At 44.4% G+C, this 27,276-nt stretch overlaps 1 protein-coding gene across 1 annotated transcript; it reads right to left on the bottom strand.

The window, feature by feature from the left end:
- Positions 1-16,177: 16,177 nt before the first annotated feature.
- Positions 16,178-26,747, bottom strand: LOC130199852 (protein-glutamine gamma-glutamyltransferase 5-like). Its single transcript, XM_056423663.1, has 15 exons — positions 26,714-26,747; positions 26,054-26,248; positions 25,111-25,347; positions 24,502-24,620; positions 24,278-24,406; positions 23,941-24,118; positions 21,872-22,007; positions 21,610-21,713; positions 21,208-21,450; positions 21,064-21,105; positions 20,926-20,961; positions 19,889-20,143; positions 19,619-19,779; positions 18,561-18,700; positions 16,178-16,763 (listed from the first exon to the last, which is right to left on the bottom strand). Exons 1-15 carry the CDS (start codon positions 26,745-26,747, stop codon positions 16,559-16,561), a joined length of 2,214 nt encoding a protein of 737 aa, XP_056279638.1. The 3' UTR covers positions 16,178-16,558.
- Positions 26,748-27,276: the final 529 nt, after the last annotated feature.

Genomic DNA, 27,276 nt, shown 5'->3' with positions numbered 1-27,276 from the left:
GTCTGGAAACGCTGGCTAAGTCATTTGAGGTTGTAGGTTTTTAAGTTAATTCATTCATTTGTTTATGGCCTAAACTGAACTTTTACTGTTAAAGAATATTATAAAAACAGTCACACCCTCCCCTCCAATTACTAACTGTAATCTCCCGTTCCCTGAAATCTGACTGGACGTTTACAGTAACGTCAGCCAATAACCCATGATGGCACTCTATCAATAAAAACCCAAGCTTCTCAGAGTCCTGATTTTCTTTTTTTCTGCCTCCTACGTGAGCGAGACTGCCTAAATAAATGTTGTGGTTAGCTACACATCGCGAACCCACAACTCTTCCTGACCTGGCTTGTCAAAATGCATTTGTCGACATCCTATTTTGAAAAACGGATGTCGTTTCATGTGGATCTGTCCGCTAAATGTGTTAAAACCCTTGCGCGCTCCCGATCTGGGTCGTTTAAATCTGTTTACCGTGAACATCAGTATATAGGTGCACTAAAATGTCAGTGTCTGCTGATTTGACCACGGAGATCCGAGTGTCCGCTGAGTTGACCGCAGTCTGAGGTGCTCGTCGGTGACAAATGGAGGGACGTTAGAACCGAGGTCTCGAGTTGCGGGCTGCACCAGCGGAAACACCGGGACAAACAAATCAAACTCCCACCGCGAGGCCCGCCTCCACCACACGGCTCACCTTCTTCTCCACCTGATCCAGGAAGATCCCCACGGCGCTATCCATAGGCCTACGGGTGAGCAAGGCAGGAACCCAAAAGCAGCACAAGGAGTCTTTCTTTCCAAATAAAAAGGTTTCTTTTAATTGTTCACTGAGCAGAACCACAGTCTGGCAACAGGAGAGAAACAAACGATCCAACAACATAAAGGGGTATGAGGGCAGTTTAAGTAGCCAGCGTCCTAATTGATGATCAGTCACAGCTGCTCTGGCAATCACCGCCCAGGGGAGGGAGGAGACAGCCACACCTTCTTGGTGAGCCCTAGACAGACAGAGTAAACACACAGGAGACAGAAGCACAGGGAATCACTGTCTTGTCGACAACATGACAGTACCCCCTCCTCAACGGGAGCCTCCAGGCGACTCTCTGGGCTTGACAGGGTGAGTCTTGCGAAAATCTCGAATTAACTCCGCATCCAAGATACGGGAACGGGGTTCCCAGGACCTCTCCTCTGGGCCGTATCCCTCCCAATCAACCAAATATTGAAAGCCCCGGCCTCGTCGTCTGACATCAAGTAGTCGTTTGACTGTATATGCTGGATGGTTGTCAATGACCCGGGCGGGAGGAGGGGGATTGGTTGGAGGGACCAAAGGACTGGTGAGGACCGGTTTCAGTCGGGAGACATGAAAGGATGGGTGAACCCGGAGAGCCTTGGGAAGGATGAGTCTGACAGTGGAGGGGTTAATGATGCTCTCAATCACAAACGGTCCAATGAAGCGTGGTGCCAATTTCTTAGAGTCAACCTTCAATGGAATGTCTCTTGAAGACAACCAAACTTTCTGACCTGGAGCGTAGTCTGGTGCCTGGGTTCGGTGACAATCAGCAGTCCTCCTGTTTCTCTCGGTTGTCTTTAACAGCGCTGCCCTGGTGTCTCTCCAAATCTTGCGACAGCGTCGAAGATGATGTTGCACCGATGGGACAGCCAACTCCTCCTCCTGTGCCGGGAACAGTGGAGGCTGATAGCCTAATGAAACCTCAAATGGAGAAACACCTGTGGCAGAGGAGGAGAGTGAGTTGTGTGCATATTCAATCCAATTTAGGTGAGCATTCCAGGAAGTAGGATTAGAAGCGGCAACACAGCGCAAGGCGGACTCAGATCTTGATTTGCTCTCTCAGTCTGTCCATTGGTCTGTGGATGGAAACCAGACGACAGACTGACAGTTGCTCCCAGAGCGTGGCAGAATGCTTTCCAAACTTGAGAGATGAACTGAGGGCCACGGTCTGAGACGATGTCTAATGGAATGCCATGAAGGCGGAAGACATGGTTTGTCAAGAGGACTGCTGTTTCATGAGCTGAAGGGAGCTTGGGAAGACCAACGAAGTGGGCGGCCTTAGAGAACCGGTCTACAATGGTAAGTATCGTGGTCATACCATCAGAAACAGGGAGACCGGTGACAAAGTCCACGCCGATGTGAGACCAAGGACGGCCAGGCGTTGGCAAGGCGGAGCAACCCTATAGGTGGTTGATGAGAGGCCTTAGCCCGAGCACAAACAGAGCAGGCAAGGACGTATTCCTTAGTGTTGCTACCCATGGAGGGCCACCAGAAGTGTCGTCTGAGGAGGGACAACGTCGGACTAATCCCTGGGTGACAAGCGAATCGAGAGTTATGTCCCCACTGCAGAACCTGAGAGCGGGCAGCCTCAGGAACAAACAACCGATTTGCAGGTCCTGTGCCCGGATCTGGTTCCTTCTTTTGCGCCTCACGGACCGCTGACTCAACCTCCCAGGTTAGAGCTCCCACAACCAATGATGCAGGCAGAATGGTGTCGGGCCCACTCGGGGTCTCCTCAAAGGCAAACTGGCGAGACAGGGCATCGGGCTTGATGTTCTTTGAACCAGGGCGGTAAGTGATGGTAAAGTTTAAGCGGCCAAAAAATAATGCCCATCGGGCCTGGCGGGAATTCAGCCGTCTAGCTGACTGGATGTAGGCCAGATTCTTGTGGTCTGTCCATACGATGAAAGGGGTCTCCGATCCCTCCAGCCAGTGTCTCCACTCCTCCAGAGCCAACTTCACCGCCAATAGCTCGCGGTTACCCACATCATAGTTGCTCTCTGCTGGAGACAAGCGTCGAGAAAAGAAAGCACATGGGTGCAATTTCTGGCCAGGTCCGGAGTGTTGGGAGAGAACAGCCCCCACCCCAATGTCCGACGCATCAACCTCAACGACAAACTGCACAGAGTCGGGTTGCACCAGAATTTGTGCAGAAGTGAAGCGGTCCTTTAATAAGGCAAAAGCTTGATCCGCCTCAGCAGACCACCGGAAAGGAACAGCAGGAGAGGTGAGTCTTGTCAAGGGGCCGCAATCCTACTGTAATCCCGGATAAACCGACGGTAAAAGTTGGCAAACCCAAGAAACCATTGTAACATCTTCCTGGAGGAGGGTTCGGGCCACTCTGCCACCGCTTTGGTCTTCTCTGGGTCGGTCCTCACCTGCCCACTCTCGATGATGTAGCCGAGGAATCCAACAGAGTTGAAATGAAACTTGCATTTCTCTGCCTTCACGAACAACTTGTTCTCCAACAGTCTCTGTAGTACTTGGCGGACATGATGTTGATGTTCTGAGCGGTCCCGGGAAAAAATCTAAATGTCATCAAGATACACAAAGACAAAGCGGTTCAAAAAATCTCAAAACGTCATTAACCAGTGCTTGAAAAACTGCAGGTGCATTTGTTAGTCCGAAAGGCATTACCAGGTATTCGAAGTGGCCCAGTGGTGTATTGAAGGCAGTCTTCCACTCGTCTCCCTTACGAATTCGCACCAAATGGTATGCATTCCTTAGGTCCAGTTTGCTGAAGATGGTGGCTCCCTGTAAGGGTTCGAAGGCAGAACTGATTAATGGCAGAGGGTACTTGTTCTTAACAGTGATGTTGTTTAAGCCACGGAAGTCTATACAAGGGCGGAGAGACTTGTCCTTCTTGCTGACAAAGAAAAATCCTGCCCCTAAAGGGGAGGAGGATGGTCTGATAATGCCAGCAGCCAGTGAGTCATTAATGTATGTCTCCATTGTCTCTCTCTCTGGTCGTGACAAGTTGTACAAGCGACTTGAGGGAAACGTGGTACCCGGTAGCAACTCGATAGCACAGTCGTAAGGGCGATGGGGTGGCAGAGAGAGTGCCCTCTCCTTGCTGAATACCTCACCGAGGTCATGATACTCCGTAGGCACAAGCGACAGGTCCAGGACAGCAGATCTTGGGGAGGCAACGCTGACCTCTATTGGGGGCAACGCGGACTGCAGGCAGGATGAATGACAGAAACTACTCCATTCAATGATCCTACTTGTTGTCCAGTCAATGTGGGGGTTGTGTTGCTTCAGCCATGGATGTCCGAGAACTAGAGGTGTCTTAGGAGCAGAAAAAACAAAAAACTGAATTAACTCACGGTGGTTACCAGACAAAATGAGGGTCAGGGGCTCAGTGCGGTGAGTGACCAAAGCTAGAGACTTGCCGTCTAATGCACAAACTCTGACTGGAGGATCCAGAGGTTCCGTTGTGATGCCCGCCTGGGAAACTACCTCTGTGTCCAGAAAACTCTGCTCAGCACCAGAGTCAATCAAAGCTAATAAGGGGAGAGTGAGCTGTTTAAGACAGAGTCTGGCTGGGACTTGAGTTCTGGATCTGAATTTGCAGGGGTCTTCTAATGTGCTCGCCAGGACCCCCACGGCTACTGGTGAGCCCTGTCTTTTGGGCGGAGCGGACACGCAGCAAGAAAATGTCCAATCCTACCACAATAGATGCACTCACCCGCTCTGATCCTTCTCTGGCGTTCAGATTGAGAGATTGAAGCTCGGCCAACCTGCATGGGCTCCTCAGGCTGCATCGAGGAACAGGGGTTTGGGTCATGGGTGTTAGAGAAACCGGAGGAAGGTCTCACGAAAAATGGGGTGGCATGGACGCTCCCAGAAGAGTGGGCCGGGTCGTTCCTCTCCCGACGTCTCTCGAATACGATTATCTAACTTTATCGCCAGATTGATCACCATGTCTAGGGAGTCGGCCACATCATGAACCGCGAGTTCATCCTTGAGTCGCTCAGACAAACAGTGCAGAAAAACTCCTCAGAGCCTTGTCGCCCATCCGGACCCGCTGCCACAATGCGGAACTCCACAGAGTAATCTGCAACACTCCTTTGGTTCTGTCTTAAATTAAGCAGACGTTTAGAAGTATCTTCAGCACAAACAGGATGATCAAAAACTTGTTTTAGTTCACTCATGAAACGGTCAAAGCAATACCCACTGATTCCTCCATCTCCCAACACAGACTCAGCCCAGTCTAATGCTCTTCCTCTTAGTAGTCCCGTAACATAAGAGATCTTAGCCTCATCGGACGTGAAAGTGAACGGTTGGCGAGAAAACACTAGTGAGCACTGGAGTAGGAATCAATCTGCACCTCCCCAGATCTCCAGCATAAGGTTCAGGAGGTGGCACAGGTGATTCCTTGATTACCTGAGGCGGAGCGGGGGATGGAGCTGATTGACTGCTGACAGTGTCCAAAAATCCTTGAATCTCCGACAATTGGGTCTTGATGGTTCTGCTGTCATCCAAAAGCTCTTGTATTGCCTCCTGGTGTCGTCCTAATAAATTTCCATGGCCAGCAACTGCCCTTTGAAAATCTTCCTTGTCAGCTGGGTCCATTCTTTTGGTTGGATCGTTCTGTTAAGGGGTGAGCAAGGCAGGAACCCAAAAGCAGCACAAGGAGTCTTTCTTTCCAAATAAAAAGGTTTCTTTTAATTGTTCACTGAGCAGAACCACAGTCTGGCAACAGGAGATAAACAAACGATCCAACAACATAAAGGGGTATGAGGGCAGTTTAAGTAGCCAGCGTCCTAATTGATGATCAGTCACAGCTGCTCTGGCAATCACCGCCCAGGGGAGGGAGGAGACAGCCACACCTTCTTGGTGAGCCCTAGACAGACAGGGTAAACACACAGGAGACAGAAGGACAGGGAAACAGAGGAAACACAGGGAAACACTGTCTTGTCTTGACGACAACATGACAACGGGCGACGGACTTAACGCTGTCTTGCCTGACCTTTTCCCCGACTGCACGCCCGATGTCCTCCACGCTGCACGGGAAGTCGGTAGTGATCTTAATACCGTGCTTCCTCATGAGGTGGGACAGCGTGTCTCCATTCACCATGGCGTCAGACGCCGAACCGGCAAGACACCCATAGAAACCCAAATTGCCACCAAACAATTTAAACTAACGTGAAACCTAACCACTAAACCAAATTTTATTAATACACATTAATATATAAGAAAAGAAAAAAGAAACCATTTAATCGCTCAGAATAGAGAGAGAGAGAGAGAGAGAGAGAGAGAGAGGTGCAGATGGACTGTCACTGCACTGTCACTGCATTTCCCCTCAGACAAGGTATTGCTATTGCTGCCAATAGGGCATTATAATATAAACGAATTGGCCCCAGCAGGTTTTTGCATCGGCACTTATTTTTCAGCTATTGTCCCAGATGACAAATTCATCCTTACCCTGGGATTACGGAGACCTGTTGCTATTTGCCATAAAAGCTAGGTCATTTTTATATTTTTGATTGACACTGTCTGTTAGCTACATAATTCGGTTGGGTATTATAGTTTTAGTTCTGGCCTTTTAAGTGAATCATAGATCGACGGTTGCTGAATGCCTGCGGGAGAAACATAGTTTTGACACAAAATATTCATGTGTCAGTAATTCTCAATCAGTTGATTCATTAGTACTGTAATCAGAGTAGTGTTGAGTATTCTGAAACTGGGCACTTCGCAGATGGTGGGAAAACAGGCTTCCGGACGCGCGTGGATTAAGTTATCAACATTTAATGGCAGGAAATGTGAATCAAACATTTAAAGCGCTCTTCCTCTGTCCCGGCGCCGGCTCCCGCCGGCAGCACAGCCTCCTCCGTCGAGCTTACCTGAGAGAAAAGAGGCCGGTCTCTCTGAGACGTCTCACCGGTCGAAACGTCACTTCCGGTCCCGTCGCTAAAGTATTTTCACAATAAGATTCCCGTCGTTTTTGACTGGATTAAAAGTCACCTTCACAATAAAAGTCTTGTTATTGTGAGTCACTTCACGGATTTCAACCGGCTTCGTCAATCTATAATACGAACATACAGTCACTCTCATGCAATATACATTAATTCTTGCCATTTACATTTGCATAGAGTAACATTACCCCTATGCTTCATAATACATTAATAACAATATCAATATTCTCCTTAATATTGTCTATTATAATATCTTTCTATATGTATTAATTTAAAACATAAGACCTCTGCAGATGTTATCAAAATAAACTATTACAACTTAACAGTAGCCTACATTTGATGGATGAACATTTTATGTGGAGTCTACTCGGTCCATGGCACCCTTTTTATTGTTCCTGATATAATCATTTCCAGCCTCTTCCTCGTAACGCATGCTGGTCTACAGATCACCATCGTGCACTTACTTCTGGAACATTCCAAACAGACTTGTCCTTGGAGGTTTAATCTTCGCACCAAACTGTTGGCACTAACTAAACTAAGAGTTGTACGTTTTTCATTACATTAAAAAAACATTTATATCTCACAGGTTATCTTCCACGGAGTCCGCCATCCTGCACCCCAGAACGGAGAGGCAAGAGAACAAAAGACAGGAGGCCATGATGTCTGTCTTCTTCATCCTTATAAACTTCACTTTATTTTATGAATATTTTACATTTTTTCCCAGTAAGATATTAATAACTTTATATTGTGACCATATTGTTGTAACCATAACTATGTCTGCTCTACAAACACTATTTAGATTTAGAAATAATAATAAAAGATTTTTTAAGTCTATATATTATTTTTTAAGCAATGACATAGTCATGGAGAAAAGCAGAGCATTGATAAGAGTATAGCTCCTACTTGTACTAAAATCCTAAAGATAAATCCTTTACCTCAAGGCCATTGTAGTTCTCCCCATAGTTCTGGAAAGGGAGGGGTGAGCAGAGGGGTATTTAGTCGGTTACAACCTGCAACAGACTACATGCCACTAAATCTTTAAATTAAATAGTACATAAGTTAGACAGAGCAAAATATTTTACGAACCTGAGATATGCATTTAAGGGTTACGAGTATTTTGGAAAGATTGTATTCCTGAAATAAGTTTTTTTAAATCACTGTTCCTAACCACAGTATGATTGCTGTGGGCAGATCTAAACACAGCAGTCATACCTCGGTACGGACCGAAACAACCGCACCAAGAACTTCTCTCGGATTGAGCTGTTTGTTTGTGATCCGACGTTGATCTCATCAAACTACAAGGAGAGCTCTACAAGTTTGAGGTCAACAGCTCTCGTGTGCTTTGGCTTACTGGGTTGCAGATGAGCAGAATGAAAACTTGCTAACAGAGAGAGGGAATGGAGGTCTGACCCGGACTACGAACAAAGGTCGTTGCCTTCTTGATATTTGGCCAAACGGAGCCTTCTTTAGGACCCTCCTTCTGTGTTTACTTTCATGCCGCAAGGAGCACAGTGAACATTCTCACATCGCTTTAAGTGATGCATTTTGGTTAACTTAAATTTGTTCCACTGTGAAAGGAAACTGTAGGGAAAAACAATTCCCTCCACAGCAAACAAATAAGAGATTTTGAAGTGTTTTTCCCTTCAGGCGGCCATTTTAAAAAGGCAAAGCTTTTATGCAAAAGATTGCAGATTAAGGGTGTTTTTTCGTAATGTCAATCTGTAGTAAAACAGCAATGTTAAAAAAACAGTGGACTATTATTTATTTCAAAAGGGAGCATGATTTGCAAATGGGGATGTGTGAATGTGAGTGTCGAGCTGTCCCGTGTGCTCAATAGCATTTAATAGTGCTCATAAAAGTCGGGGGAAATTGGATTGCAGTCAGCCATTTTGCAACCAGAGTATGTGTCACGGTTTAATGAGTCAGTCAGCCATTTTGGCTTCTTGAGAGATGACTTAATCAGTCAATTAGAGCGGAGCTTGATTAATATGACTGGACCAGAGCAACCTCAGCCGAGAGAGAAATGGGCCGGTGAATGAATAATCACCACCGCAGTGCTGGAGCGCTGCTGCCGCGTGAGTTATAGTCATCAAAAGATTAAAGGGGAAATAAACTCAGATTTTTAAATGTGGCCCTGGCGCTCAGCTCAGCTCAGTATGATGATCCATGGACAATTCCTCTGAATGACCGGAGAAGGATAAAAGTTCAAGGCGGTTATTGGCCAAATTTAACAATAAGGATACCTCTGGGGGCTATACGGAATAGAGTAATGCATTTAAGTACTGGCTGTAAATCTTAACTGTCTCCTTCTTTACTTTTCAAAATCTTGAGGTGCAAGAATTCTACATTTTAATAATCAAATAAATTCAGTTTATTTTGTATAGCTCATTCTCACAAATTACAAATTTGCCTCAGAGGGCTTTACAATCTGTACACATAGACATCCCTGTCTCAGAACCTCACATCGGATCAGGAACAACTCCCAAACAACTCTTTCACAGGGAAAGAAGGGAAGAAACCTTCAGGAGAGCAACAGAGAAGGATCCCTCTCCAGGATGGACAGATGCAACAGATGCCATGTGTACAGAAGGAAGCATTACAGAGTAACAACACATTCAATGAGTATGACAGAGTGTATGCATAGTTGGTAGTAGGCATGGACCACGATCCAGACCTCCATGATCCATCAGGCGGACAGAGGTAAAGAGGAGCGGGGCCATGGCATAATTGGTCGTAGGCATATTCCACGATCCAGACCTCTATCAATACTTATGAGATTGAGCGATTCTTGAAGCTTTCTTTTCGCCATCTCTGAACCACGATGCAACATGACAATATTAAACTGCTGCTTTGGAAGGTGCCATGAAATTAAAACAGTTTTACTGTACCAAGGAAGAGTTTATAAAAGTAAATGTCCTCATTCTTTAGAGAGATGTGTCAATTTGTATGTTTGAGGCGCTGTAAATATATTTACCCTCAGAGTTCCAGGAAACAACTGATGCAGATATGTGTAGGACCTCACTGACTTCCACTACACTGGCAATCAAACAATTGTATTGTCCCAATTAGGAGATTATTTAAAGTAAATGTCCTAAATGTTTACAAGAAATCGGGCATTTCTGAATATTTGAGATGCTCTACATATGTTTTTCCTCAGAGTCCCAGGAAATGACTGATGCAGATGTGTTCAGGTCGTCCCTGACTTCCCCCACACTGGTAATCCTCGGTAGAGAGCTCTCCTGACACGGGAAGCTGGTCCTGTCTTGGTTTAAAGACCATCTCCTGAAGCACGTCGTTATGTTTACATGTTCCTCACCATCCGCTTCCGTGTTCGGGTGGACGACTATGACTACATGGTTTACGCGACATCGTCGGTGATGAAATGTCTCGGTTGCGGGGAGGAGGGGCATATCGTGAGGGTCTGTCCGAAACACTGGGGCCCGACTGCGGCTGGGCCCGTGGCGCCCGTTCCAGTGCCGCCTCACAACGTCACTGCTGCCATTCCCGACCCACAGGTGGTGAGTATGAGTGTGAGTGTGGTGGGTGAGGTGTAGAAGCAGAGGAGGAAAGTGTAAGTGGGTGCGGAGGGGCTGGGCAGGTAGAAGAGGTGCAGATGGAGGAGGATGAGGTGTGTGTGTGTGGGGTGGGGGCAGGATGGTTCTGTGAAGAGGAAGCATCAGAGCGCAGACAGTGAGGCAGAGGATAGCCAGGGAGAGGAGGAGCAGATGGGGCCGAGTCAGGGGGAGCAGTGACGAGGGGGGGACAGACGGTGACGAGGGGTTGTCAGACAGCAGCGACGATACTCTGATTTGAACTCGGAGTCTAAGGAAAAAACTGTACGAGCCTGAAAAACTCAAAGCTTTGTTAAAGGTCATGAAAAACAAAAGCAAGTTCAGAGTGTTGGATTACTTCCCTGATCTGTCTTTGTTTATAAGTCTGTCACACACCAAGTAAGCGAGATGGAGGAGGCAGGAGTGACTAAGGCAGAGTTGTGCCGATTTAAGAAATGTGTCGCTAATGATAAGAGACAAGATAAACATGTGAAAGCCCCAATGTGTGTTTTTTATTAATGTATTGGTTTCAGTTCTTTTGTTTTTGTTTTGTTTCTTGTCTGTTTTTTAAACCCTTCTCTTTGTGAATGAATCGTTGCTGTTTTAATGTTTGTGTTTGTTCCGTCTTTGACGAGGAGTCTTGTATTTATTCATTTGATTTTAAACACTTTATTTTGAATGAAATTTTAGAAATTTAAAATATGTAAATAAAGTGTTTTTGAAAAATACCTCTCTTTTGAGCCAGGGGGTAACACCATTCACTCATAAATATATAGAATTACACACAGGAGACAGAGAACGGTCAGGATTAATGTGGTCTGGAAGTCATTAGGTGTTAGTTTAGTGTTTTTCTGAAATGTTGTGTTTAGGATGGCTGAGATGAACGGAGGAGCAGAGGAGAAGTTGTTGAGTTTGAGGAGTAGCGAGGTGGAGTATTGCAGAACCATGCCAGCTGGGGAGGATGTAATGATAAGACTTAGGTCTTTTGTCGGTAGCCACGGAGTTGAAGTGACAGGCACGTCAGGATAATCTACAGCAGGCAGGTGATCGGAGCCGAGTGAAAAAGTGGTGGAGAAGATGCAGTTAGACGGACATATCGGACGTAATACTGGTAAAGTCTGTGGGGGGCCAGGTCGTCCAGTCCAGCAACATGTCTTGGAACAGCTTCAGGCAAAGTTCCAGTGGATGGAGAACCACTTGAGATCAAAACATTAATAATATATCATTGTGGATTTATATATTATTAATATATAAATCATTGCAACACATCATCTGTTGCAGCCTCACAGTACCGTGAACAGAGACTTATTGCGACAACGTGACTACTAACTAAAGTGAATTCATCAATTTCCTGCATCTATGACCTTACTGATTAAATATAATTGAAGTCTACTCAGTGATTCAAAGCTGATTTTTATTAAAAGCAAATGTATGTCAAATGTAATTCATAAACAATATTAGTAGAATTCAGCTCAATGTAATTAAAAAAAAGAGATGCAGAGAGAAGGCTACAAGAGTGAGTGGCTCTATTGAAGACGATAATCGTATGGAGAAGATCCAGTTAGATAGAGATATCGTGGTACTCGGTGAGAATTTGGAGAAACTCACTGAGAAGCATATAGACACGTGTATGCCAAACCAATCAGTTACATTTTTGACCCTATAGCCCCTTTAGCGCTTAATAAGGAAGAGCAGATGGAGGTAAATAATGCCAACACCATGAAGGGAAACATTAAAATAGCCCCTTCTACATGGGGCAGAAGATGTCCATGTTGCGCAGAATGCGTGAGGCGGTAGTGTAAGTTGATTAAAAAGAGAAAAGATGTCAAATATGTATTTTTAAAATTAATAAATCATTGCTACACATCTTCTGTTGCGGCCTCTCAGTAACGTGGACAGAGACTTGCGACAATGTGACTACTAACTAAGGTGAATCCATCAATGTCCTGTATCTTAGACCTTACTGATTCAATATAATTAAACTACTCAGTGATTCAAAGCTGATTTTATTCAAAATCAAGTAAAGTGTAATTGATAAACAACATTGCTTGAATTCAACTCCTCAGGTCTTCTACTTTTTTTTAATTAAAGATGGCCATGGAAAATGTAAATACTAATATACATTCTATTTCATAATAGGAGGAAGAAGAAAATGTTTTACATTTATCGATTGTTCTAGCATTGTCAATGCTATTTGCTCTGGCCCCCCTCCCTTGTGCACACTTGAACATAGACATGCAAGATATAGGCCATGACAGGCCGGGGGTTGGGGGGGGCAACGACGACGACATCATAGCACCACAAATCACCCCGGCCTGACCGATGCACCTCCGGCAATCATGGGCTACTACATACGAGAGCAGCATTAGCCGGCGCTGCTAATGAGCTGTTACAGAAGTGACCTTTGGGACAAACTCATTACCAGGTGACAATGGACTGCCGACAGAAGCTAGATTCATTATTATAATTATTGGCGCCGCCATTATCGCAGCTCGCTGGGGCTGCTGGTGGACCGTGGATCGAGTGTGTGTGAGTGAATGAATGAATGAAAGTGCAAGACAGACATCGTTACAAGCCGTTATAGAGCAGTTCAGTACCGCGGGAAATGATCTCCTCGCCTATTTCGATAGCTCGGAACATTTTGACTAGATTTCGCTCATATTTTACCGGCTGTAATGAGGCGGCCTGTGCTTTCTAATAACATTTGGACTCCATTCATTTTGCCCATGTAGACTATGGAATTCATCTTTTGTGGGGGATTCATTTAAACCATTATCTGCTGAAGCTCCAGCTCTAAATCTGGCGAATAGGCTCATTACAAACCCTGTTTCAGTTTGCTCACACAAGTTCTGGGATAGACGGCCACTTCAGGGCTTTCCAGCTGTTCCATCTGTTCGCCGGGATCCATCAAACGCCTCTCGATCAATCTGTTCCCCCCACCGCTCCGTCTCCTTGTCGACTTGCTGCGGGAAGTTCACGAACCTCTTCTGCTTCTCAGCGAGGCAGAGGGAGCGGTAGATTAGCGGCGCTGTGCGCGGTGTAATGTAACACCGGCTTTCCACAGCACCGAGGCGACTTGACGGATTCCTTACCCGGAAGCAACGACTGCTGTTCTGCTCAGCGTAAAGCCGGCTGGTTTGTTTTACCGACCACACCCAGATCCATTTCAGCTATACTCAAGACACTGAAAAGTGTCGACTTTTTATACATTCATACCGTTGCAGACACATTTTAGGGGAATAAATGAAGTGATGGATTTGTGTTTGGACAGCTACATGTTCAGATCGAGTGTGCTTCTGACATCTGTCGGCCTGTACCAGGAACAGGATCAGGGGGTGGGCCCGCTGTGCTTGCTGAAAGCTCACGATGCAAAGAGGTAGCAGCGAATGACCAGCTGTTCATGTACCCAGAGTCAGAACCATGGCTGATGAATTGCAGGTCTGTGACAGGAGACGAGTTTCTGTCCCCTGCATCAAAGTGAAAGGTTCACGACCAGTGCACCACCCACGGCCAAATACCCTTACTTTCCACCTTGCTACATAAAGGGTTCACTACTTCCTAGGTTTGCACCATTGACTCTTTATAAGAAGTGGACCTAGTCATCGGGACGTCACCCATTCGTTGTTGGATGGCAATTTTGTGTGTTGCCATCTCGGATTACATTTCTTTTTGCAGTCATGTGAAGTTACCATATTTGGAATGCGTGAAGACGCTGTATACTCTGGTAGAGGCAGCAACCTGTCAATCACAGTAAGCCCGCCCCTAAAGTATACTCTGCTTTATGGTCTATTTGACTCTAAATGGACCATAATTTGCTAAATGAACATCATGCTGTATTAAAGAAGACTTAAAACTAGAGATTGAAATCATAAACTCATGTTTACTGAGGGAATAAATCAAGTGAGAAGTCGTTTTATCAATCAGACTTCTTTTTGCAACCGGAGGAGTCGCCCCCTGGCGGCCAGTAGAGAGAATGCAGATTTTAAGGCACTTCCGCATTGGCTTCACTCGGCGGGAACCGAACTGAACTTTAATTCCGAGGGTTCTGGGCTAGGTTGGTGGATATTTGCTCATGGCCAGAGTTTGGATAAATCATATCTGAACTTGGCCTCCAGTCACTGCAGCACAATCAGTGAAAAGGTTTTATAGCTAACCGAGCTACCGCCAGGAGAGGTTTCCACGCAATAAATGATAAACAGAGGCGGGAAAGGAATATACGAACCAGGGCAAATTATAGCAGAGGAGAAAAACAATGAGAAAACAGGAAGCAAGAAGGGTGAAGAGAAAGGGAGGATGAGAGGGAGGGAAGGAAAACAATGAAAAGGAAAGTGGAATGTGCGGAGGAGGAAAAAGTAATCAAGATAAGGGCGGGTAGAAGTAATGAAGAGCAGCTGGATGGGAGGGATGGAAATCAGTGAAGTCAAAAAGAAGGCAGAGAGGGGGGTGGGGGGGGAGTGCGGTTGGGGGCAGGAGAAGGGCTGAAGACAAGGAAGGGAAGGAGGGATGAAAAGAGGAGGAAGGAAGCGGGAAATGACAGAAGAGGAAGGACGAAGTAGAGAAGGAAGAGGCGCGATCAAGGGAGGGATGGATGAAGAGGAGGATGGTCAAAAGAGCGAGTGGATGAAGAGAGGAAGGCCGTGACGGGGAACCATTAATAATTTATGATACCCTCATCTTTTCAAAGCAGCCCAGCGGTCCCGCTCGCTGCTTTCCCCTGACGTTTAATTTGTCTGAAAATCAGCGAGCGAGTAGTCTGATTATCGTCTCCGTCTGCCAACGCCTCGGCTTCAATCTCCCCGACACCGAGGTGGGATCACAAGCTGGAACGACGTGCACGTCAGCTCGGAATCCTCCAGGTCAAAGCGGTCATCGCCCAGGAGCTACATCCATACAGACATAAAGTGTCCCCGTGTAAAGAATCTCTGAACCGCTCACAGCTACCCGAGATTAAACGCCCAAATACAGAGCTGAGGTTGTCTATATGGTTCCATTCATAAGCCCGTTGTATATTGAAAGGGCTCTTGTTCGAGCTCACTCAGGATAGTTTTAGAGGCAATCTGACGGAATGACTTGGTCTCCAGCATGAACACAGCTTCAAAATGGCTTTTCAGCCACTATTTTAGTCTGTTCGTGAACATAAGACATTTAAAAAAGGAAAACGCTAAACCAACTGTTTGAACCGAATTTAAAACAAATTCATTTTTGCACGTGTCACCAAAATGTCGCCGCTGTATGGTTCCAGTTTTAGCGACAGTCAACATCGACCACGATCATCTCTGAGCATAAACCACATTCAGTTGCACCCGCGACAAAAAAACTGTTAGAAAGACAACACAGTCGTCCATTCCGCTGTTATCGAGGTTAACATTATTTTCATTACTATTATATTATTATATCATTCTATCTTTGGGGCCTTTGTTGCACATCATATCTCTTCACTTTCATCCGTCAAATACGGGAGAAAATCCCCCCTGAAAGAAGAAACAACCATGTTTTTATATTCATGTGTGTTAAGTGTATATATGTATGTTTGACTTTACACTGCAAAGCATTTGGGTCTTTGAAGTGTTTCAACTCACAGTGCATGCTGGGATTTCTCCTCATGCGCTGATCGTGTTTCATCGAGGGAGCTTAGAGATTCATTGAACTCGTCATTTCACGTCACAAGAATTAAAATCAGAAGAATCTGTGTTTGAAGTTCAGAAAGTAAGAACTATAAATTAATCACATTTTGAGTTGATGGTAAGAGTCTTTCTGCCCATTTCTAACCTTCACAGACGTAACTTGGGTCTATATCATTTCAATGACATGGAATTGCCTCTTTTTTTAAGCTCATTTGACCAATAAGAGAAGATCGGTTTCTTGACGTCCACAACTGGTGTGCAGAGGAGATGTTGGGTGTCCCTTTAACTGTTGACAGCAGATACAGAGAAGAAAAGTTTAACTTTTATGTTTTTATTGAGCCCGAAACTAAACGTCATATATTCCAAAAGACGATCACAGGAGCCAGCTAGTGACAAACAGAAAATTAAAAGAGAACCCTCAGAAACATTTATGTATACAAAAGGAATTATTTTCTTCTTCGTTTCAACAGCTCCACAGTGAGAGTGATATGCTCAGAGAAGAAACACACACAAGTGGAAACTCCAATGCTGCCACCTAGTGGTATAATTGAGTTGCAGCAATGCAAAGGAGGGAATCCACACATTTGACAGGTTAAAGTCTACACTTAATATGTGAAATAATATAATGGAAACCAAACAGGTATTTCAACAAAATACATATTTTGTTGAAATACCGGTTAGCGTACTTTTTGCATATCAATGCAATTCAAGTCCCTGTTGTTGGTGCTCTTTGGGAGGATGGACTCGTGCAGCCATGACGGAGACTTTGCGGAAGCTCCTGGAAACGACTCCGGGGCTGCTGCTGTGTGAGAAAGTGGCCATGAGCAGTTTAGTGCCTGCCGAAGCGGCCACGATGGTCACCGTCTTCTCGATCTTCTGGTCTGGCTGCAGGTGAACCAGTCTGTTGGGGGGGGGGGGGGTGGAGAGAGAGAGAGAGAGAGAGAGAGAGAGAGAGAGAGAGAGAGAGAGAGAGAGAGAGAGAGAGAGAGAGAGAGAGAGAGAGAGCAAACAATCAATATATGCGTGTGTGTGTGTGTGTGTGTGTGTGTGTGTGTGTGTGTGTGTGTGTGTGTGTGTTAGTTAATACCATCAATTATTCAACTAATCCCTTCAGTCATGTTGCAGAGATTTTTCTGGCAACCAGAGCTAACGTCCTGCCCTTTCTAAAGCCGATTTATTGTTCTGTATGTATGACCTCTTAGGTTATTAGAAGTTTCAGCTGAATTTACATCTTTGCCCGTGTCCATAAAAAAAGGAAAAAGCCACCATGACTCCAAACTTTTAATAAATTAATAAAGTTTGTCCAGAGGTACAGGAAGGAAACAGAGGATTAAGTCTAAACACCACAAAAGGGAAAAAACAACAGCAAAATATGGACTAAAGAAATTTGCAGAAAATATTGATGATACATCGTTTTATTATATGAGACTTTGAATAGGAGGGGACTATTGTCAAAAGTTTTTGATTTAAATATCACAGCTTGGATTATTTTATTTTTGTGTCTTAATGTGATATTTTTAATCCATTTATAAGTGGTACATTTTACACCAACTCAAATGTATCAAGCCCAAAGTTGCTCACATATATACACTACCGTTCAAAAGTTTGGGATCACTTAGAAATGACTTTATTTTTCAAAGAAAAGCACTGTTTTTTCAATAAAGATAACATTACATTAATCAGAAATACACTCTCTACATTGTTAATGTGGTAAATGACTATTCTAGGTGGAAGTGTCTGGTTTCTAATGAAATATCTCCATAGGTGTATAGAGGCCCATTTCCAGCAACTATCACTCCAGTGTTCTAATGGTACATTGTGTTTGCTAATCACCTTAGAAGACTAATGTCTGATTAGAAAACCCGTGCAATTATGTTAGCACAGCTGAAAACAGTTATGCTGGTGATATAAGCTATACAACTGGCCTTCCTTTGAGCTTGAAGTTTGTAGAACAAAATTAATATTTCAAATATTAATCATTATTTCTAACCTTGTCAATGTCTTGACTACATTTTATATTCATTTGATAAATACAAGTGTGATTTTTCATGGAAGACACGAAATTGTCTGGGTGATCCCAAACTTTTGAACGGTAGTGTATACTTCCGTCATTATCGTCTTGAGAACATGTCACAGCTTCAGGTCAAATTAAATAAATTTAAAAAACAGATCAAAACATGAATGTGAACAATCTGGATGTTGTCTCTTTTCTTATATGGTTTTGTCGGCGACTCATCATTACTTTCAGTTATCAAGCTATTTTTGTTGAAATTATCGTTTATTTTTATTTTTTTACTTCCATTATAAACCAGTGAGCTTTTACATGCAAACCATTTGTTCTCTTTTGTAACAAGCTGCTTTGGCAATAAAAAGACAAATGTAGCTCTGAATTTGAAACAGGTGCATAAAGAGGACCTCCCGACCAGCCGGCCGGACGCTTTTGGGTGCAACAAGGTGACGTCGCTGCTGCAGCGGGAAACGTACCCGACGGCATTCCCAGACGGCATTCCACAACACCATCCTATCGTCGGCGGCTCAGACCGATGGGGAAGATGCGTGTGCAACCGCCGCTGGAATGCGGCACTTCCACAATATGTTTATGTATTTTTTTATTGTCCCACCGAGCCACGCAAGGCAACCGCATCAACTTGAGATGCATTGTTTTTCTTGAGGCGCCGACTTTTAAACACAGACCTACCTGGCTTGGTGTTTTCCCAGCAACAAGCCGGACCCCTCGACGGTCAGCACGGCCCCCGTCAGAGCTTTGGCTAAAGTGTTGGTGAAGGACACCTGGGCTGTGTGCTCCTTCTTCATCTGGATGCCGTCTCCTCCTTCAATCTGAGGAGAAGTCACAGTTATAGACAAGTACACCCTAGTCACGTGAAAAAGACAAACACTCACACTTTGGTCCACATTGTGCTGAGACGGCGGTCACTAGGATACAAGTTAAAACACATGTCAGGGTCAGGTATACCAGATGGGTTTGAATCAGCACAGACTACATTTCATTGTTCCCATGAGGAGTTCTGTTTTTTCCTCCACAGGAAACGGTGTGCTCTTGGTCAAGTGCTGCTAAAACTAAAAGTAATAGGACTGCATCAAACAGAAAAGCCAGAGGTTTTCCATAGTTTAAGTGCCCTGCAATGTGTGATTAATGTAGAGGCAAAATTAAAATGTTGTCATCTGATTTTTATGAAAAATGGCATTTGTCATTTTGTCATTTTTTAGATCGTATGATGCTGTTATCTTTAGAGTTCCTCCTGTCTGGAATTTCCTCCTTGTCAACATCAAGACAGATCAAAAGCCGATTTTTCTTTCAAAAAGTTACCGAAACAAAGAAACTGATTTTAACAGGGTGTTTGGTTATTTCTAAGTATGAATCTCTCATGAGATGCTGATTGTGCCGATTGTGGATGTACAAATCAATAATATTGGCCTCAAGTCAGCTAAGCTGAATCCAGATGTGTTATTAACTTGGCAATACATGACCATTTTGGCCCATCATCCATCTGAAGTGTTTTTATATATTGTGCTCAAAAGGGGAATATGTTTTGGTTTAGACAGGAAGGCAGTAATAATCCAAGAGAAAACTCAAAAAGTTGTCAATTTCTGAGAAAAACAAACGTAGATATTTTCAGAGAGTGAATTGATGCTGAATACGGATTCCTGCCGCTGCTCCGTCATTTAAATAACTTGACTCACGGAAGACGGAGAGATAGCGATGAAGAAGAGGAAGCTTGCTGGATGCTGCCGTACCTCTATGGTGATCTGCGGCGAGCTCATGTTGAACTCCTGCACGGCCAGGACTCTTTCTCTGGTCCTCTCGTCCTTGATCACCACCGCCACGTTCACAATGTCGTCGCCTGCCAGGATCGACTCGTACGCGGAGGGAGGGATGGTCTGGTGGAGCGTCAAGACTGCAGACAGCGGACCAGATGTGTGTGTGTGTGGAAGGGGGGGGGCAGAATGTAATTTACACATCAAATACTGTACTCCGACCGTGATGTCGGAGGCCCGTCTCCTCACCTTCCCCCGGCTGTATGCACACTTCTTGTTGTGCTTTCCAGAAGCTCCGCTCTGGGTTGCTGTTGAAGTCCTTCAGCTGAGCGTCGAGGTGCTCCATCAGGAGCCTCGGGCGGCTCGACTGGTTTGTGACTGTCACGCGCACGGAGATGTTCTCCCCCACCGATGGCCGCCCACCGATGCTTAGGGACACCTCCAAACCGGGTGGCATTCCACCCAGAGGTGATGGGGAGAGATGTGTGCGTGGTTCCAGAAAGCCTGCGGATAAAGTGACGCATAAACCAAACAAAAACTAAGCATATTATGACTTATGAGCATTTTTAATAGCTCGACAAGGGCTCCATAATCTCCATACTCCATGTCTTTTTGCACAATTGAGAAGTTCTTTTTGAAAATTTGCCATTTACGTCCAATTTTTCTACTGTAATACTATATACAACACATATACACTACCGTTCAAAAGTTTGGGGTCATCCAGACAATTTCGTGTCTTCCATGAAAACTCACTTTTATTTATCAAATGAATTGAAAATTGAATAGAAAATATAGTCAAGACATTGACAAGGTTAGAAATAATGATTAATATTTGAAGTATTAATTTTGTTCTTCAAACTTCAAGCTCAAAGGAAGGCCAGTTGTATAGCTTATATCACCAGCATAACTGTTTTCAGCTGTGCTAACATAATTGCACAAGGGTTTTCTAATCAGACATTAGTCTTCTAAGGCGATTAGCAAACACAATGTACCATTAGAACACTGGAGTGATAGTTGATGGAAATGGGCCTCTATACACCTATGGAGATATTTAATTAGAAACCAGACACTTCCACCGAGAATAGTCATTTACCACATTAACAATGTATAGTGTGTATTTTTGATTCATGTTATCTTTATTGAAAAAACAGTGCTTTTCTTTGAAAAATAAAGACATTTCTAAGTGACCCCAAACTGTTGAACGGGAGTGTATAATTAATATGCACATTTACCTCCAGTGAATGTGCCCTGTGGCATTTGTAACAGCATGAGGAGGGAAAGCTTACCCGCTTGGTTAGAAGAGTAGCGCGCCGAAGAAACTGCTGCTGTGTGAGTGAGAGGGAGTTTGTGGTGAAAAGAAGCAACAGTGTCAAACCTCTGTTCTGGAGGGAGGAGGGGGAAGACGCTTCATCACATCCACTGACCTGACGCCATCCTGTTCCCCGTAACGACGACTGGTTGCGTCCCTGAAATGGGGAGAAGAACTTTGTCACACGAGGACAACAAAGCCCTCCTTCTCCGGCCTCTACTCGCTGCACGGGTGTACACCTCGCTGCTCTCGGTCTCACCTTTCTTCTTGCTCTTATAAGTCCCAGTCAGATTCTCTGGTGAGTCTGAGTCGATGCTCTTGGTGTAAATCAGCTGCCCCACCCACTCCGCGTCCAGCGTCCTGCCCACCACCCGGCCCTCATGCAGGATCAGCTGCACGACGTTGGCGTCAACGGCGGCGTAGACGAACGACGCGTCGTAGGGGGTGCGGATGGAGCGGCGCCGGATGGCGACCACCGGGCAAGGGCCACAGCAGAATACCCCTGGGGAGAAAGTGCTGTGACGGTTGTGACGGGAGGGATTTCTTCTCCACTGTCACATTCAGTGTTGATCCGTTCATGGTCTGACAAGGTTAAAGCATCAAATTAAAACATTTCAATCCAAATGACGGATTCTGAGAGCCACTCGGGGCAGCGACCCACCTGCACTCTTCTCCTGGGGGGTCGGGTCCACCACCTGCCAGCCGTCGAACCCCGTACCGAGGTCCGCTCTCCTCATCCAGCACTCCACCCACACATGGAAGTTCCTACGATGAGGACACACACACACACACACACAGAGAGGAATAACATACATGAAATATTGGAAAAATCCGGTTGCTGTGAAAATTGTCTGATGATCCTGATGATTAACAAGTACAATACCAACAGGTATCTTTGTGGTTTGAGAGTGAGAGACACCAACCAGATGCTGTCTTTTGACAGGTTGAGCTTTTCCCCAGTGCTTGAGTAATATTCTTGAATTATCAGGTTGCCATCGCTGTCATGGGCGGAGTTGAAAACTGTCACCACCCTGGAGGGAATCCCCAACACTCTCATCACTGGAAAAGAAAATAATAATAATTTTAAAAAAGTCTTTAACACTTTATAGTGTAGATTTTGAAATCAGCTGTATTGACATACACATGTCATGCCTGTTTAGTACAAATATGCTGATTATATTATAAAAAGGTTCAGTTCACCGTGAAATACAAAAACAAGAAGACAATTACATATGTTCTGTCTTAACTCTCATGATATCTGGCCATGCAGATACAGATAGTTTATTGTTTATTTTTTTTAAACACAGACATTCTGTCTGAAAATTGTTCACATCAAGGTCTATCTCATAAAATTTTAATATTTCCTCAGACCAAGTAAAAAAAAAGATTTATAACAGCTGAGTGTTTGTCAAGGCTCAGGAAACCCTTGCAGGTGTTTCGAGTTAATTAGACAATTCAAGTGATTTGTTTAATACCCTACTAGTATACTTTTTCATGATATTCTAATATTTAGAGATAGGATATTTGAGTTTTCTTAAGCTGTAAGCCATAATCAGCAATATTAAAAGAATAAAAGGCTTGCAATATTTCAGTTGATTTGTAATGAATCCAGAATGCATGACATTTTTGTTTTTTGAATTGCATTACAGAAAATAAAGAACTTCATCACAATATTCTAATTTTCTGAGACAGTCCTGTATGTTCTTTCCGAACAATCAATGAAAAGAATCTACAGAATGTATTCACATTTACACACGGTATGAACTAAGCTGGCAAGATCACAGTGTATCCCACAAAAGACTAAACAAACATAATCAGGCAAACATTGCATAACAAGCACGGTTTGAGTTGGACGGGGTTGATGTTACAAAGGGAGGCGGGGAATGAAATCGTCACTGTGGTCTTTGGGTGTTTATCGTGGTTCTGGGATGAGGTCCAAAATATGGATTTATATTGTAAAACCACATGTTTGCATCTAATCGTCTATAATAAAAATGTTTTTGAGGAGGATGTTTACCGACGATTTCTTTTTTACAGAATTGTTCTGCCGCAAAGACATGACAACGTAGAACAAAGCACTTTCACAAAGACCCTCAGGATCCCGAAGATGAACTGGAAAACAGCACCAAGACCAGCGAGGAGGTGTTGGGTCAATTGTTGTCACGACTGTATACTTGGCTTCTAATTTAGTGGCCAGTGGCTGGAGAGGCAGCTGATCAACAAGATGTTCTCTTTTAATGACAGGAGAACTAACCGGTTCTGTCTTGCTCCCCTCCTTGACCAATCCTGTTTGACAATGAGATTCGGCCCGCCCCAGCTCATTTGCATACAAGGACACGTAAATACACGCATACCTAAATGAAGAAATAAGTGTGGATACATAAATACAGACATAAATAAATTAAGAAATACAGAAATGTAGAAATATATTTATTTAATGATGTCCTGTTGAGGTATAAATTATATTTATTCATTCCTGTATTTATTTATTTAATACATTTATTTCAGCATTTATTTATTTATTGCTGTATTTATGTATTTATTTACCCATTTATTTAAGCATTTATTTTTTCGTGGATTTATGTATTTATTTACACATTTATTTTAGCATTTATTTATTTATTCCTGTATTTATTCATGCATTTATTTATTTATACCTGGGCCTAAGACATTTTCTGTCCTCCATACACGTCGTGTGAAATCACTTCACCTCTAAACGAATTGCCTTCTTACGAATTAACAATGCTGATTTCTGAAAGAAAGAGACATTAACAATTGGGATGAAACCCGATTAATAACACAGACCGATGCGAGAATCACCATTAAAGTTTAAAACACGTTCAGCTCATCCCATCAGGAGCATTGGAAGAAGTTCAAACCTTAGATGGGTTTCTGGGCCCTTCCACCTGCTCGGCATTGGACGCAGATCGGTAGCATCACACATGAGTTTTGCTTTAATGTTAATAATAGTGTCACAAACTATTCAAAGTACCTGTGCAGAGGACCGCCGCAAAGACCCAGCACTGTCCGTAGCGCACAGGGCTGCAGTTGGACGAGACCCAGCGGTGCAGGATGTCGGCGCTGCCGCTCCACTCCGTGGGGTTGACCCCACCTCCGTAGCTGCCCTGCCACTTGCCCTCCAAAATACCCAGATCATCATTACAGTTCACCTTGAAACAAATGGGGGGGGGGGGGGGGAGTTATCTTTTTCTCTCACTGGGAAGCAAACCGCTCTTCAACATGTCCCAGTCATGTCGTTGATCATATCATATGTGAAGAAATGTCCACGTACATATTGATCGCACATGCAGCGAGTTGTCGTCTCTCACCATGGCACATATCACTCTGCTGAGGTAGATGGGGTCTGCCCGGCGAATGTAGTCTTTGTCTTTGTCCCAGAGGTGCTGTGGGCTGACCTCCAGGAGCTTCAGACACGCCTCCAGCACCCCCGGCTCATACTACACACATGGGAACAGAAACGCAGGTGTGTCGTGAGCTTACCTGCAAATAAATGATACACATGATCCATTCGTGATAGCCAAGTGTCGCATACCTGACCAAACGACCAGGGCCGCCTAATAATGTTCTGATAGGTGCCCATGTACACCAGCCCGTAATCGCTCTTGATATACTCTTGTATTTGGACATCCAGCGGCATGTAAACCGGATCATCTGAAAGACAATAGAAGGGGTGTGCATTAACATCTACGATGAAACAACAGGAACAACGGTGGATAATAATGGGGAGGAGTATCAATCAAGCTCTGAAAGGTAAAGCCAATGCAGAAGTGTCTTAATGTTGCATTCTCTCTACTGGCCACCAGGGGCGACTCTTTTGCTTGCATAGAAGTCTATGAGAAAATGACTACTTCTCTCTTTATTTATTAACTCAGTAAACATTGTAAACATGGGCTAATGGTTCGGGTTTCACGCCATTTTCAATACAGCATGACGTTCATTGAGTAAATTCTGATCCATAAAGAGTCAAACGGACCAAAACAAAAAGACACCAAAGCATGGGTATGCTTTAGGGCGGGGCTACCTGTGATTGACGGGTAGCTACTGCTACCAGAGCTGAACACAGCATCTCAGTCCAAAAATGGTCCCTTCCATATACACCCGCTTCCTAAATACAGGCTATGGTATTATTACATGGACCCACCTTTCAACCAAGGGTTGCAGAGCAGCACAAAGTCTCCGACTGCGTAGCTCCTTCTGCCCTGGTTGGTCTCGATGTGCACCAGGAGGTGATACAGAGCCACCGAGGAACCAGCAGGGGAGCAGACGTGGACGCTGACCGACTGAGGATGCATGCCGCCTGGGTAGATTTTGGCCGACCAGCTGTGGGGGTCGGAGAGCTGGTCAGAGAACTGCACTGGGATCCTCTCTGACAAATTACCTGTGTGGGGGAAATAAAACAGTTAGACTATGTAATTTCCATCTTTAAAATGCAAAGTTGAATTCATTGGAGTCAAGACATTCAGAAGTTTTAGGTGGTCTGGAATGATCATGGATCCATAGAGAACTGGATCCAGTGTCGGAGGTAGCACCCTGTTCATTCCTATGAAAGTAGCCCAGTGAAAACCAGAATTCAGATGAAAATACCTGCAGCCTCTGGCAATCTTCTTCATCCATGGGCCAACAGAGCAAGCACACTCTAGCGTTCCTTAAACCCCGCCACCTCCCAGCCCTCGGCCCAGCCTCGTTGTCGTTCATATATGACTGGAAATGGATTCGGCTACTGGTGCATTTTAAAAACTTTTTAAATAAGGTTTTTTTAAGTGTTGGTACTGGGAAGTTCTTTGTCAAATTTGCCTAAAAGTGGAAGAAACAAGAAAAAAAACCCTCTTATTTTGGTTTCGTCCTCCCGGCCCCTTGAGACTACTTCGCTAAGAAGGAGATAGACCTTCAGTCAGTCAGCCGTAGTAACTCGACCTGTAATACCCATGTTAAGGTTTCTTGTAGGCCAAACCTGCCACGTTAGAGGTAAGGCTGTAAACACCCCTGACAGTATTGGATTGACCAAAGGAGCTATTCATTCTTATGAATGTAACTTTTCATTTGCAAAAGGAGCTGTGGTTCCCTCACAATCACATCTTTGATACCTAGACAAACCTCCAGGACCAGGCTCTCTGTGTGAGGGTTAATGGACCGGTTGTGAAACAGCAGAGTCACGTTGAAAGGTTTCCCTCGTCTCACCACCAGGTGCTTGTTGCCGAGACCCTCGGTCTCATGGGAGGTTTGGTTCTCGAGAGCCTCGAAGTTGACCAACTTCAGTCGACACCGGCTGGCGGCGGTGCCTGGGGAAAGAGAACACATGTTACAGACACCTCATCTGAAAGAGGACAAACACGTCTTTCACTGACAGGATAGTGGAGTTTTTCCTTTCTTTTCCCATTGTTGAAAAGCTGCAGTGGCGTCACACACGCTGCTATGCAGACAAATGAGTTACACTTCTGTCTTGGTGAATATCTTCACACCTCAGTGACTAAACGCCAACCCTCTTGTTTCGACAAGGTATTCAAACAAACACACACATTCTTCGGTCGAGTATTCTGTCAGAAATAAATCTATTTGACTTGTTGATGTTAAAATAATACTCGCATGTGATTAATGTGAGCCATGCCAAGTGAAATAAATCTTGAATCAGACATTTATATAGTATAAGAAATTGCACCAATGCCATCAAACAACACTTTTTAAGGAAACTGAAAAGCGGTCACACTTTCTCTCAAAGTGAAGCATGATTTTCAGAGTGAACTCACCCCCGATGTGTGTGGTCTGTTGAGTGCAATCCATGGTGTGACAGCGGGACATAGCAGGGACTGAAGGAATGACAAGCAGGCTCCACCTTCCCAATGATAAGCATCTCACAAACACTCTTTTCATTGTGGCCGTCCATCATTGTATGACAACAGCCAAACTAAAAAACAACTGCTCAACCGTGGTGCATAGTGGAAAACCAAGGCCCAGAAGCAATAATTTTATAATATTATTTATAAACCAACACCACCCTAGGGAGCAGCAAGTGATAGATGGAATCTAAGCATAGAGGTATACTAAGACGTCGGTGTGAAGGCACTACAATTCATCAGAATGCAATATGAATACAGTGGAATTTACCAGACAGGCACAACGACATGCCTGATAAATGCAGTGCAACAGCCCTGTAATGAATAGTAGTTATGTAGAACGGATGCTTTATTGGTCTTGACAGTCTGGTGCTCATCATTGTAGTAACATTTTGTTGTATTAAGTTAAGAATACAGCATCTCTGCTTCTCCATTTATGAACCTCGATGCTCAAACAGGGTTTCAAAAGCTCAATT

This window comes from Pseudoliparis swirei, chromosome 9, assembly GCF_029220125.1.
Source record: "Pseudoliparis swirei isolate HS2019 ecotype Mariana Trench chromosome 9, NWPU_hadal_v1, whole genome shotgun sequence".
NCBI lineage: Eukaryota > Metazoa > Chordata > Actinopteri > Perciformes > Liparidae > Pseudoliparis > Pseudoliparis swirei.
This window is presented reverse-complemented; position numbering and strand designations above follow the sequence as displayed.